Source organism: Cibotium barometz, chromosome 5 (assembly GCF_041138505.1).
Source record: "Cibotium barometz isolate CiBa-2024 chromosome 5, ASM4113850v1, whole genome shotgun sequence".
Lineage (NCBI taxonomy): Eukaryota > Viridiplantae > Streptophyta > Polypodiopsida > Cyatheales > Cibotiaceae > Cibotium > Cibotium barometz.
In genome coordinates this window covers 29,716,812-29,730,511 of record NC_141050.1, presented here as the reverse complement: position 1 = coordinate 29,730,511, position 13,700 = coordinate 29,716,812, and the positions used below count along the sequence as shown (strand labels likewise).

Here is a 13,700-nt window from a genome sequence, read left to right as displayed (position 1 = left end):
TGAAAGTAGGAGAATTCTTCTCATGCCTTGATCTTCACATCCGTAAAGAAGAATCTCCAAACCATATTCAAATTCTCAAAACGACTTGTGAGAAACTAAACTTAGTTTCTCTTCTTTCTTCGTCCAATTTGTTGTCCAGAAGGATGATATGGGATATTGGAGAACTTCATAATCAACTTTCTCTGAACTCTTGGCCTAAAAAGTTCTTATATCCAATTGAATGGTCTAAAGGCGATGAAAGTCAACAATTTCTTATAGCTATCACAAAAGCCTCCATGAATGAACAGTTGAATGCTGCCTAAGTCCTTGAAGCCTAGACTTTTCCTTTGAGATCTTGCCACTAAGCAAACCCCTATAAAACGTCTCTATTGCAATCATATAGTGCTCTTCTGGATATTACGTTATAGCAAAGCAAGAATCTCACCTGCTCAACCAAACTTCCCAATACTTTGGCTAGCTTTTATTCTTCTCCCCCAAAATACAATTCTGGAGTGAAAAAAGGATAGATGACCTATGAATTAGATGACACTACCAATGGTGCAATCCATCATTGTTGCTCATTTAAGAGCAACCCTAGTGTTGTACTTGTTTAAATAGGGCTTTTGACTGGTGTTTTGGCATGCGTTTATGATGGCATGTGTTGCATAGATTGGTTATTTTAAAATCTATACTGAGCCAAAATTGTTGTTAGTCTGCATCCTTGACCAATCTTTTGAAGCTCTCTCTCTACCACAAGTGCCCTTGCCTTCAAAAGTGGTTCAAGTTGACAAACTCATATCTAATTTTAATACCCACTTGCATTGAAAGAAATGAATAATCATTAAAGAAATCAAGGCTTATTTAAATTTTGATCGATTAAATCCTCGTTGGCTCCCACCAAAAACCTTTAATTTTTAATATTGTCTTTAAAGAAAATGCTTAAATAAGTTTGAGACGTGGAGTAAACAATATCTATTGCCCTAATGGGTAGGCAGCTACATAAACTCTCATAGAAGTGACACATACAAATTTAGAGTGTGGGCTACACATTCCGTGAAGGCCATTCATAGGTCACAGCTACATGAACTCTCATAGAAGTGACACATACAAATTTAGAGTGTGGGCTACACATTCCGTGAAGGCCATTCATAGGTCACAGGTGAATGAGTCCAAACACAACCTTGAAAACTACACAAAGGACAACATTCTCTACACTAGAAAAATTTTCACACTTCTCAATCTAGTTCATCAAAACTCAAAAAAAGAGCTCAAGGTTTGGGAAAAGAGAGGTTCGCTTTAACCTTGTGCGAGGTCATTTCTTCTGAAGTCCTTCTCTCACAAATTGACTTATCAAGAACTTTTAGCTGGTTGAAATTAGGGGTAAAGAGGATTTTAGTCAACCAAAGTTGTGTGTGAAAGGAGGTTTTCCTCTTTGTACAGAAAGGTAAGATAAATTATCATATATATTTATATGTATATACCATTTAATTATATTTATTAATTATTTCAAGTAGTATTATATTCATTACTACGATATTAATTTATAATTCTATAATATATACCTAGATAGTAAAATCTTCTTAGTTCTAAATTAGACTAGGTTTATCGAATAATGATTGCCCAATGCCCAACCTTAAGGCTTATCAAATAAGCCTTAATCCCAATCGTTTAAGTTTTCAACGTGTTACACTAATGGCAACCCTCTGTGTGTGTGTGTGTGTGTGTGTGTGTGTGTGAGAGAGAGAGAGAGAGAGAGAGAGAGAGAGAGAGAGAGATTTCTTGTGCATGCCTTCAGCCTAGACTATTGGCTCAACAAGGAGGTGAAGAACAACAAGAACTAAGATGGTCTTGTTAGAAACGAGATAAAATCAATTAAGCAACAACTTGAAAGTCACGTTAGAAATGAGATAGAATCAATTAAGCAATTTTATGTTGATTGTCCTTAACTTGACATGAATATATTATCTCATGGCTTTGATATTATCCTTGGTTATGGTCCCAATAAGAGTACTTGTATGGCTTGAGAAATACTTTACATGGAAATATGTTATATGAGCATTCTCTTAAACAAGATATTTCAGGTGAAGATTACAGCAAAGCTATACAATTTCAAGTTGCTTTTTCTAATTCTATCATTTCTAACTTGAAATCTAGTTTTGTTGTTAATTCTATTTTAAGTTGCATGAAGATTCTTATCCAACAGTATCCAATTCTACAAAGGACTTTGAAAACTTATGGTACATTTGAAGTGACCAATTTCCTTTTTTTATGGTTTTTTTAAGAAGCTAAATTTTTAGAATGTTAATGCATTAATAGATGATGATGAATTTAAGAGGGAGATCAAAAATTATAAGCATCAAGCTTTACAAGATTGAGTGCGCTATACTTTGCCTAAGGTAACTTCTACACTTGCTAGTAATGACATGTGAAAGGATGCTTATCCAAAAATGCTTATTATTTGTCAAATTGCACTTCATTCGATGTTATAGTATAATTATATATAAGAGGCTACATTGCTTAAACAACTATAAAGAGTAAGTTGTGCAATCATCTAAAAACCAAAAGCTTGGATACACTAATGAAATCGTTTATTATAGGTCTCCCAAAGGAAAGTGAATTATAGTCCATTAATAGTATAGAGCTTTGGACCAAAATGGCCCACATCACAATTTGTATATTACACAATAAATTTGCTCACTAATTTTGCAAAAGATCTACTCTTCGTATTCTTTTAGAGCAAACGTGATTTATTTTCATGCTTCAATTTTGCTTCAAATATCACCAAGGGGAGGGTGGGTATGAAAGCCTCTTGGAGGTCTAGCCATTTCGATTAGCTTGTAATTCAATTCTCTCTAGACTCACATGCAAGTTTGTTCTACTTTGAAAGTGCATAAGATAGACACATTTTTCACTGTTATCAACGATGATGCGCCATGCTTACATGCCCCATACTCATGTAAGTTCACATTTCCCTCAAATGCAAACTCTAATTACAAGGAATAGGTCATTTTGATTTGCAAGAAAAATATTATTTGCTTGCTACAATTAAGAAAGAAGGCAATTTGACCGGTTTGGTGAAGAGAGAAAAAGAGAGAAAAAGATAAACTTTCTCAAATTCTCAAATATCTCCTCCCCTTGTAATGTGGATGGTTGAGTTCTTTCCTTAGCATGCTCCCTAGTTTACCATTTGTAGTTTACAATTGAGTTTACTTTCTTCACTAGTTTATTGTTTCTACTTTTCTTTTATATTTGATGTTGCCAAAAAAGTACATTACTTCATTGGTACTTGAAAAAAATCTTGAGCTTTGGAACAAGTACATGTAAGTACTTGGAACCTAGTGTTATCATTAGCTCTTTCAAGGTTTGGGAAATTTTTTTCCTAAACGAGGGAGAGTAAACTAAAAAGGAAACCAAGGAGTAAACTAGGAAATGAGTGATGGCCAAAATGCTCAAATTCTGGTCCAAGCTTGTCCAAAGGTTTAATAGCCAAATAGATCTTAGGATTCCAACCTTCACACACGGAGACAAGCTCAACCCGCTAGAACATCCCCCACCATTGATGTCTCTTTTATAAACCATAATTTTCAAACCTCCTACAGCCTAGTTTGCTTAGTTTCCTCTCTTCTTAGTTTGAGTTCATATTCAACAACACACTAATAACCACAAACAACTAGATCATTCGTGACCAGTCCCACATGGAGGGGATCTTTACTGGTCCCATGTTACTCAGTCTTGGTCCCTAGTTCACTTTCATGTCTACCAACAAAAAGAAATCGCAGAAAGCAACAAGATCATTTGTAAACATTGACCCCACATGCAGGCTTTTAATGAGCCGAGTTACTTAGTCCTACAGGTACCTTGTTTGCCTATCAATTGCGGAATTAGCAGCATTTTGTACAATGTACTTTCTTAGTCATAAAAGCACATATTTTACAGCATGGCCTATGGAGTACAATCCAAAGCATCACCACCATTCCAAGAGTAAAGAAATTCGTATAATTTTAATGGACTAATTTCCAGTCCTTCCAAAGTTTATACCCAAGCTACAGCGTTACCAAAAAGCAAGTAAATTACTTCGAAATTTTAAATCTATATTAGAGAGAGCTCTTTGAAAAGAGAAGATATCAATTCTGCTAAATTCACTCACTAAATTGACTTCTCAAGCCAACGATGAAAAATTACAGTGAATCACATATAATGTTTCTTATGTTGTTTACTACCAATAATTACTCATCAAAAATATAACAAACTAGGAAATCAATACATATGGTTCAAGCTTAGATTTTCTAAAACTTATATGGCTCTCATATCAAATGAAACACATCAATCACACTTTACTTGGACATTCACCAAAGATCCACTCACATCATACAAATAACCGAGAAGCTATCCAAGTACTTGGTACTCCATGATCACCCAATAGTAATCTATAGACCAAAGACACACAGAAGCCACACCCGAGCTAGAGAGACCACAACCTCGGCCCAATCCACACCCTATCGGCATGCACATCCCATACCATGCACCCCAATCTTTATGACTCTAATAATGGTGCGACTAGTGATTAGTGGGCCAACTACGCTGGCTCCTCACCCTAACAGCATGCACGTCCCATACCATGCACCCCAATCTTTGACTCTAATAATGGTGCCACTAGTGATTAGTGGGCCAACTACACTGGCTCCTTGAAAGTCCTCTTTCAAGCTTCCAATAATAAGCTTCAGCCCAACTATATAACCCATAAGCAAGCTCCCTTCTCCCATAGGTTTAAGTCCCAAGGGAGAACTCCCAACAAACAGCCTCCACACAACTATACATAGAAAATTATCCAACCTCACACATGCCTCGTTATGTAAACACACACACTCACATATGAGATAAATCGGCCCAAAAGCAAGGGCAAGGCAAGGGCACCCACACCTACAAAATAAGCCTTAGTGAAATAGACAGCCTCATTAGAAGCACTCACACCACAAAAGTAACAGCATAAAGCAAGACAAGAAACCATATAGCCCTGACCATGCACCCTGGAAATCATTGAGCGATAGAAAAGGAGGCAGCAAATGCTCTCAAGCAACTACATTCCCGTGTATCACAGGGAAGGGCCTGGAATGTAAGACTTCATCATGATGAAATTAGGCATCAAGTAGTCCTGTCCCTCTTGAAAAGCCACTCCAGATGCCAAAAAACAAATTATCTCCACGCAAATTTGTAAGAACTAAATTAAATCATTTGCGCTCATAGGACTTTAAGCTAAGATCCATGTCCAAAATTTGTGATAAATGCTCTTCTAAAGCCTCAAGACCTATCCTTGCAACTCCTAAAATTTAAAGGTAAGATAAACAACAGGTGAGAAAACGGCCACTTGGAAGCTGCAGACTTAATCAATCTGGATGACCCATATCGTAAACCACTGCCTGCAAAACACAAAAAACCTTTTTGCGCCACCCTGCTAACGGTCCTAGGAATGGTTCCTACACAAAACTGGATAGAAACGACCATCTCACAACATATGATAAACATGCAGTACCACCAAGGGATACATGACACACCTCAAGCACTTTTGTCAGTCTTAGCAGCAGCAGTTGCAGCCTGTCCACGCAATCTTCCAGTTCTCCTGGCAGCAATCAAACCGACCTTCTGCCCAGGAGGGGCATCACGCCTGACTGTACTGGCATGACCAATGTGTTGATGGTTACCACCACCATGGGGATGCTCAACAGGGTTCATAGCCACACCACGTACTTTAGGCCAGCAGTTCCTCTTCACCTTGTACTTATGGTACGCATTGCCAGCCTTCAACATTGGTTTCTCTGTTCTGCCTCCTCCAGCAACCTGCCCAACCATGGCACGACAACCACTTGGCACAACTTTCTTTGCACCAGAAGGAAGCTTGATACTGCAAAAGAATACACAAAGGCATTGGTCATAGACGATGCAGCTTCAAGATCACTGATATGTAAAGAAAAAGAGAGGTATTGTCTTCAGATTTTTTACCCCAAATACTTCTGGGCAATTCCCTACCCGGGATCCATCCATGCAAACACAAAATTCTTGACAAACAAAAGAAAAACAAAAGGCATGCCTTTTTCTAAAAGATAGGAAAGAGGGGAAGGACCTGACACAGTGAAAAAGGGGTGAAAACATACAAGGTGATAGATATCTCTAGAGAGAGGGTAAGAGCTAAAGCACTCATCAAATGGTCACCCACATCCCTATGTCACCATCCAGGCCTGATAACTTCTATGAAATAGAATATTGGAACCGGCTACTCCAGCCATGAGAAAATGTGTAGTGATTTCAAGACCACTATGTGCTTTGTTAAAGATTCTAGCTAGAGCTATCCCTGGGCCATCCAGCACAGTTTGCAAGCAAAATTAACAGCACAAAACGCTGTGACCAAAGCCAGGCACTAAGTCCGCCAAAATCAAATGCCACAATAGCAGACTGCCATATTCCTAAGCCAGATACCATAATTCACAGACGACAGCAGATAGAAGCGAGCTTCACACTACAGATCTGTAGATCTTAGCACAAGGTAAGCAAACCAAAGCAAGAAGATGAAAGCAGACCAATGCAAGAAGAAATCTTACCGGGTAGTATTATTGTCAGGGTTGTGGCTGACAACGATGACATAGTCGCCGGAAGCTCTGGCGAAGGCGCCACGGTCTCCAACGCGTTGCTCAACGTTACATACAACGGCACCCTCTGGTACGGATTTGAGGGGGAGAACATTACCAATGGAAAGCGAGGCCTTCTTGCCGCAGTAGACAAACTGACCGGAGTACATGCCCTCGGCAGCAACGAAGCGCTCCTTCTGGTGTTTGAAGCGGAAGGGGTGCCGGAAAGTCACCTTGCAGAGGGGGGCGCCTCTGCCTGAGTCATGGACAATGTCGGAGACGACGCCCTTGATGTAACCATTGCGCTCAGGATAGTCGAGAGATCGGAAGCGAGCGGGGCCTTTCCGCCTGTGTGTGTGCGCCGTGAAGATGGATCCTGCTCCTTTTCTCTGGCCTCTGATCACCCGCCCCATCGCTGGCTATGGCGGAGCTAGGGCTCTCGGGAGCCAAATAAAAGCCACATTCGGCCCTCTTGATGAAAGTCCCACATCCAACGGCTCAGATCGCTTGCCTTCCCTCACTCTTTAGTGAAATAGGTTAATCATCGTTCACTTAGTTAGTGACCCGCGGCACAAAAAAAATAAAACTAGTCCTTGTCCCTCAGCTTTATTTGAACGGGGAGGGGGTAGATGCGGGGTTGAATCAGGGCAGGAGGGTTGTTCGATCCGCGATGGTCAAGGGCAGGTGAATGGTCACTAGCAATCCCATGTGGCGAGTAATCTTGGGTGGTTGGAACTTGGCGGCCACGGCCGGATCTCACCCTGGATTGTCCCAGGTGAATGGCTTCAAGGTGGCCCGTGCAACGTACAGCTAGCATGGCTTTCCTCGTCATGCACGCCGTTCAGGGGCCGAACAGTAGTGCCATCCAGTTTGCCATAGCCTGAGATTACTCACCGATGCCCACCTACTCCGCTCGCCCCATAGCCCTAAGGCCGCCGTGCACCATAGCCCTGCTTCGCTTGCGCCTGCGCCATAGCCCTTCTTCGCTCGTGCTTGCACCATAGCCCTACTTTGCCCACCCCATAGCCCTGCTTTACATGTTTCCTAAGAGGCCATCGCCCCCATAGCCATAAGAGAAGGCCATAGCCCTGAGCCCGTGCCTGTGCCCTAAGCCCATCCGCCTGCACGTCCACACTATAGCCCCAACACAAAGCTGCACATTATTCTACCAAGCATGCGCAACCAGTGCATTTTAACTAGTGGACTAGAGAAGAAAGTGGCGGACGAGGGCCTGAGTGCCACCAGATGACGAGAGGAAGAGGCATAGCAACTCGGACTGCATGGCAGGGCGGCCACAAAGGAAGACAAGAGCGACGACGGGGAAGAAGCAACTTGCCATCTAGTAATGTTACAGGTATATATTTTATCATATTTTTGATGAATTAATAATCGTTCAAAAATATGTTTAATTTAATTTGTGCAGGATTCAGCTTAATGGAGTATTTAAGTGAGCACAAGATTAATATATGTGAAAATGTCCACAAAGTTATTTTTATGTAACTAAGTCCATTAGCAATTATATTTGGGCAAAGGTTTTTATATGTACAAACCTTAGGGATTTTGATATGGTTATAAATATGTAAAGCAATACCCCAAAAGTAGGAAAAGCAAGCCCAATTTGTACGTTCATCTATTGTTAGCTCCTTGAGCTACTTTTATGAATAAAAATTCTCTAAATACTCATGTCGTGGAAGTGGAGCTACACGGCATGGGGGGGGAGATTACACCCAATCTTGTCCTGATGGTGATGTTATTCTATCTCTCTGCCTTGTGTTATGCTATGCTATTTGATTTCAATTTAATTCAAGTCTTTGTTTCAATTATGATGTATTTTATGAGTTTTTTATTATTTCTTCAAGAAGTACAAAAGGGTCCGAGTGGTATCAGAGCATGGGTGTACATTCTTGAAGAAGGTCAAGCTCACAAGAAACCAAAGGGTAAAGGGGAGAAAGCTTAGAAGACCTTTGGGCCAAAGATTTGAATGGTTATGGGGTTTATATAGGCCCTTGGATGGAGACTATAATCAAAGGCTATAAATTAATGTCACCTCTTCTTCCAAAACCACAAGACTCTCGTGGTGGGTAGGTCTCCCAATCAAAGAAGAAGTCTCTTGGTAAAAGACCTTGATCTGATTTTGCTTCAATCCCTTTGGCCTATGCTAAGGGGTCATGTTTTAAATCTCCTTATGATTGTTTATTAAACAAGTAAGCTGGTGGTGATTAAAGTGGCGGCAAGTCAACTCTAGTTCACTTGATTCACTTCTAGATCTACTCCAAATAATCTCTTTATTTCTAGCATTGACTTCTATCATTGCAATACAAATTGTGAGAATTGCCATTTTAATAAGGGGGTGTTTAGTTTTCATGGCCTAATCTAAGTGTTGGGTGAGATTATGGGAATCCCTGTGCATGTTTTATTTGATGATTGAAGTAATCATAATTTTATTAATGCTTTTCTTGTCCAGAGACCTTGTATTCTAGTGGTGTTGAAAGACCATCATTGGTATATTGTGAACTTGGAACAAGGTGTAATCTAGTGTTGGCAAAGGAACGGTTCCTTGCCTCACTTTGAGGGCTCAAGACTATGAGGAAAAACTACCTTTTTTGATTTTATGCCTTGATAGTATAGATGTTTTGTGGGCATAGAGTGGTTTTTCCATACGAGTCCCAATGTAAATATACGTCATGTAATTATCTTTGAGCACAACGTAAATATTGACTATATACATCATGGTATTATCTTTGAACACAATGAGAAGAATTTTACTTTATACAGAGACATTTTTGATCTAATAAATAAAATGTCTTCTATTATTGTTGATCATCCTATTGTAATGAGTGATGGTGATCATGTGTGTTTAGCTTTGAAAATTGTTGAAATGCTTCATAAAGAAAAATATGATGTTCTTTGTTGTGTCCTCAAATACGATGTATGATCTAATGATGATGCTAATTCATATTCAAGTAGGAACACATATGGAGAATTAAACGATATACGATCTAATGATGATGCTAATTCATATTTGAGAGTAGGAATATATATGGAGCATTGATAGATAAGAGTAACTCATTCTTGACTCATTGTTCTTCATAACAAGTAACTAAACCTTGGGAGTATTGGCTACGAAACTTGTGATATGACTTTGGATGGGAGAGAAATAGGTGATTCGTTTCTTCCTAAGGGTTAAGTTGGTGAGGGGATCAACATGTTGGTTTGGGTTGTCATGCTATCTTATGGATCAAAAGGTGTTGAACTTTCGAGTGTGGATTCACTTTAAGGTTGACTTTTTGGTGAGATTATATTTGAGTATTCAGATGTTTCCAAATGAATTATTGTATGGTTTACCTCTGAAGAGAGGGGTAGATCATAAGATTGAGCTTGTACCTATGTCAGAGTTATTGTTAGCCTTATAGATTGAGTAAGTTCGTGGAGGATAAAGTTGCTAGAAAACTTTGTTTAATAGAAGCATGATTAGCACTTGAGAAGTTTTTCACTAAATACTAGGGTAAAAAGTATACTTTCTAAAGAACGTAAGTGTGACTTCTTTAAATAGGAGCTTCTATATCTTGGACACATCATCATGGTTGATTATATTTGAATCGATTATGCTACTTGAATTGACTGAGAGAAGTATGTGAGTGACCAGTTTTATTATAAAAAAGCAAGAGAAATGTGTATATTGCATTTGTAGTAGTGTGCTTAAAACTTATCTAGATAATTTTCAATATAAAATTTACAATTGATTTTTTAATAAAAAAACTTTCAGAGCTTTAAGGCAATGGTTGAGAAAGACAAAGGCATGTGCATAAAATGCCTAAGATCACATGGTGGGGGATAATATTTTTCCAATGAATTCAGTGATTATATAAGACAGCACGGATAAAGAGGCAGTTCACATGTAGGTGCACCCCGCATCTACCCCTTTGAGCAAAAAGGAATGTTAACCCATTCCTAGGGTTAACAAGAGATACTACCATTATCTTATATTAAGGAGTCAAGGTAGATACACCAAAAGGTCATACATTCAAGATATGAAGCAATGGTGTCCAAATCTACAACTTGGAAGGACGCCCATAATGGTCCTATATGTAATACTTATGGTGATTTCTGCTTCAAGAGCGTATGGTAGTAAGTTAGGATGAAGTCCCAAGTGATATACTTCATGGATATATTATGAGGGTAGTCATTGTAATAGCATTAGAACTATTATGAGCCTAAAGTACCCCGGTCGGCGCCATAGTTTAAGTAAGTGTGAACACTTATGGCCATGTACATAAGTGAATATCTCTCATAATACAAAGAACTCTCCCATTATGCAATAGAGTCTTGCTCTTGCTAATTCTCTTGCTAATCTCTCTCTCTAATGTATGTTAGTGAGTGTGTGTGAGTAATTAATGTGAGGTGAGAGGAGAGATGAGTACACGTAGTGCAATGCGGCGGTGTGACAACGCTCGCGGCGGAGACGCGGTGAAATTACTTCTCAAGGAGTTGTAGAGCTTGGAGACCTTCAAGGGTTAGGAGATCGGCTATTGGAAAGATCCTCACGACAGTTGCGGTTCACCAGGTAATCTCTTGTTGGATGTATTTCAAGGAGGGTTACGGCGGTGAGCCATAACATTTCTGGATTTAGTGTCTTGCTTTCATCTTTAGTATTTAGTGCCCTCCGCCTTTAGTGCGTGGCTCTTAGCTTTCAACATTCAGCACTTTGCTCTACCTTCATAAGTGCATTTTTCTGTCTTCGCCATCTTATCATCAGTAGTTAGAGCTTTGCTTTCTGGATTCAACAGTTGGCCGAGTTTACTTCCTTGGCTAGGTTTACTTTCTTGGCCGAGTTTGCTTTTAGATTACATGCCTGTTTGTGATTGCTAACTTGCTGATTCTGAGTCAGTCTTAGATTCCGACGTGCTCATTCTACATTAGTTTCGGATCTGATGCCACATCAGCTTCGGAACTGCTATCTCCACATCAGCATCAGACCGAATGATTCCTCATTTGCTTTCGTCTTGCTGATTCCATGTTAGCTTTTGATTAACTAATTCCAACCTGCTACTTTCCCATTCGATTCTGAACCTACTGATCCTGCAACCTGCTTTTAGTAAGTTTGCACATCCCTCGATAGACATTTGAAGTACTTTGACACCCTTGCAGCAGCAGGTACTCCCTGTGTCAGATATACTTTAGTATATATATTCCTCTGCTGTGCAACATGTTTGGAAACACCAATAATATATTTGGCATGTTGTCCCATTGAGGATAAGTTGGATGGGACAAACTATCCCATGTGGGTATATATGATGCGTCATGTTCTAGTGGAAGAGAACCTATGGGTATATGTATTTGGTGCTGTACTTATTGCTCTCTCTTGCAAAATGACAAGTTATTCCTCACATCCGTCCATGTACTTCCGCTAAGAGTACATGGGATGTCCTTGCCTCTCTATATCAGATTCACAACATGATTGACTTGGAGCATCTGATAGAGGGTGAATCTATGGATACATTTCTAACCTGTGTGTCAAGGATCCAAGGGAACGGTGATCAATATTGATGAGGTTGTTCTACACAATTCTCTTGTCTCTATTGTTCTAAATGGCATGCCTTAATCATATTAGGGATTTGCTACCACACTCTCCTTCCTAAAGAGTTGTATACCTTTGATGAGTTGGTGGCTCTCTTGCTTCAGGAAGAGTAGTCTCGTTCTCCAATAGGGACAATATGCATGCTTCCGATTAGGCATTTGCTATCTCCCATTGTGGTAAAAGGAAAATCTGGGGATCTTTCTCGTGTTAAGCCTAAAGGCAAAGCACCAACCCAGTTAAATAACCCTAAGCCCTAAGAGGAGATAGGTGAGAAGAAGAAGAGATGTAGTTACTGTCGGAAACATGGTCATATTTTACAAGAGTGTCGGAAGCGAAAAGAGAGTGAGAAGAAGAAAAAGCAACAAGGACTTATATAAACCAAGGCACAAGGAGAGGAGAGGAAAAAGAAATCTTGGATTTCTAAAAAATAAGAAAAAAAAATCCGTTTGATTGACCCTTTGTATTCGTCGGGCTTCCATTGGTGTGTTTCGTTTCGCTTCTTAATGTCGTTTACATACCTTAACAATGGGCAGGGTTAGTACTAGTATAAACAAAACACACGTCATCATCATTCGACACATCATCCCATATTATCAACACCACCAGCCGGCGCATCGTCTACGTCAACCCCATCGCACGTGATCAACTCGTCGGCTCAACACTCAGCGCAGCATACCGGGCCATGTGGATCAATTAACGCAGCAGCCGCCTGGAACCAATCGTCGTCAACCTTGCGCACAGCAGCCCGGCCAACCCAACAAGTTGTCGCTCTACACCTTGCGCACACAAACGATCGACAACCAATACTCACAGCAACCCGGTCCTCATCTTGCTGCACGGCGCACCACCTGCGCAACACACACAGCAGTCGGACCTTCTACCTCCTACGTATCCTTCTGCAGCAACAGCCCGGCTCGAACATCTGCATACCTGCATCTACTACGGTTCTGCATTTTACAGTCTCTAAACACACAGAGTGTCACCGTTGTCCTCGATGCTAGCCTTTATCACCGACAGAGCCTCTTTCTTCGAGTTTGTCTCTACTTCCTCGCAGGTCTACTACTCACAGTCACCTCACATCAGAGGGCCTCTTGTAGTGGATTACTTCATCATTATACATAAACTCATTCATCCATTTCATGCTCTGTTGATTTACACATTATACATAAACTCATTCATCCATTTCATGCTCTGTTGATTTACTTTGATCTCTTGCACATCTCGTCCTTTAGTCCCTTTACTCTCACATGGTATCAGAGCTATCGTGAGCAAAGGGATTGAGGACCTCGAGAGCACACAGTATGGATCGCTACCCATGATTCCGGAGGACCAACCTTTATCACCAGATGTTGATTCTCCTTACTCAGATCTAGACCACACAAAGGATGGGACTTCTTACTCATCGGTGAGCCCCGTTCGAGGTCTTATATTGGGAGACAACCAGCCTGTCTAGCCCTAATCAGCCTCTACACCTTTGGCATCTCGTCCTTCCTCTCCAAGCTTATCATACTTTGCTTTCAGAG

The 13,700-nt window shown here is 40.3% G+C and overlaps 1 protein-coding gene across 2 annotated transcripts; it reads right to left on the bottom strand.

Annotated features, from left to right (window-relative positions):
* Positions 1-4,988: 4,988 nt before the first annotated feature.
* On the bottom strand, positions 4,989-7,037 carry LOC147638336 (large ribosomal subunit protein uL2-like). Of its 2 annotated transcripts, XM_086798259.1 has the most exons (3): positions 6,573-7,037; positions 5,532-5,878; positions 4,989-5,396 (listed from the first exon to the last, which is right to left on the bottom strand). In XM_086798259.1, the coding sequence occupies exons 1-2, from the start codon at positions 7,010-7,012 to the stop codon at positions 5,533-5,535; spliced, it is 786 nt and encodes a 261-aa protein (XP_086654385.1). In that variant the 5' UTR covers positions 7,013-7,037; the 3' UTR covers positions 4,989-5,396; position 5,532. The 2 variants fall into 2 exon arrangements, with proteins under 2 accessions (XP_086654385.1, XP_086654386.1); XM_086798260.1 differs by having other exon boundaries at positions 5,360-5,878.
* Between the last annotated feature and the right edge of the window lie 6,663 nt (positions 7,038-13,700).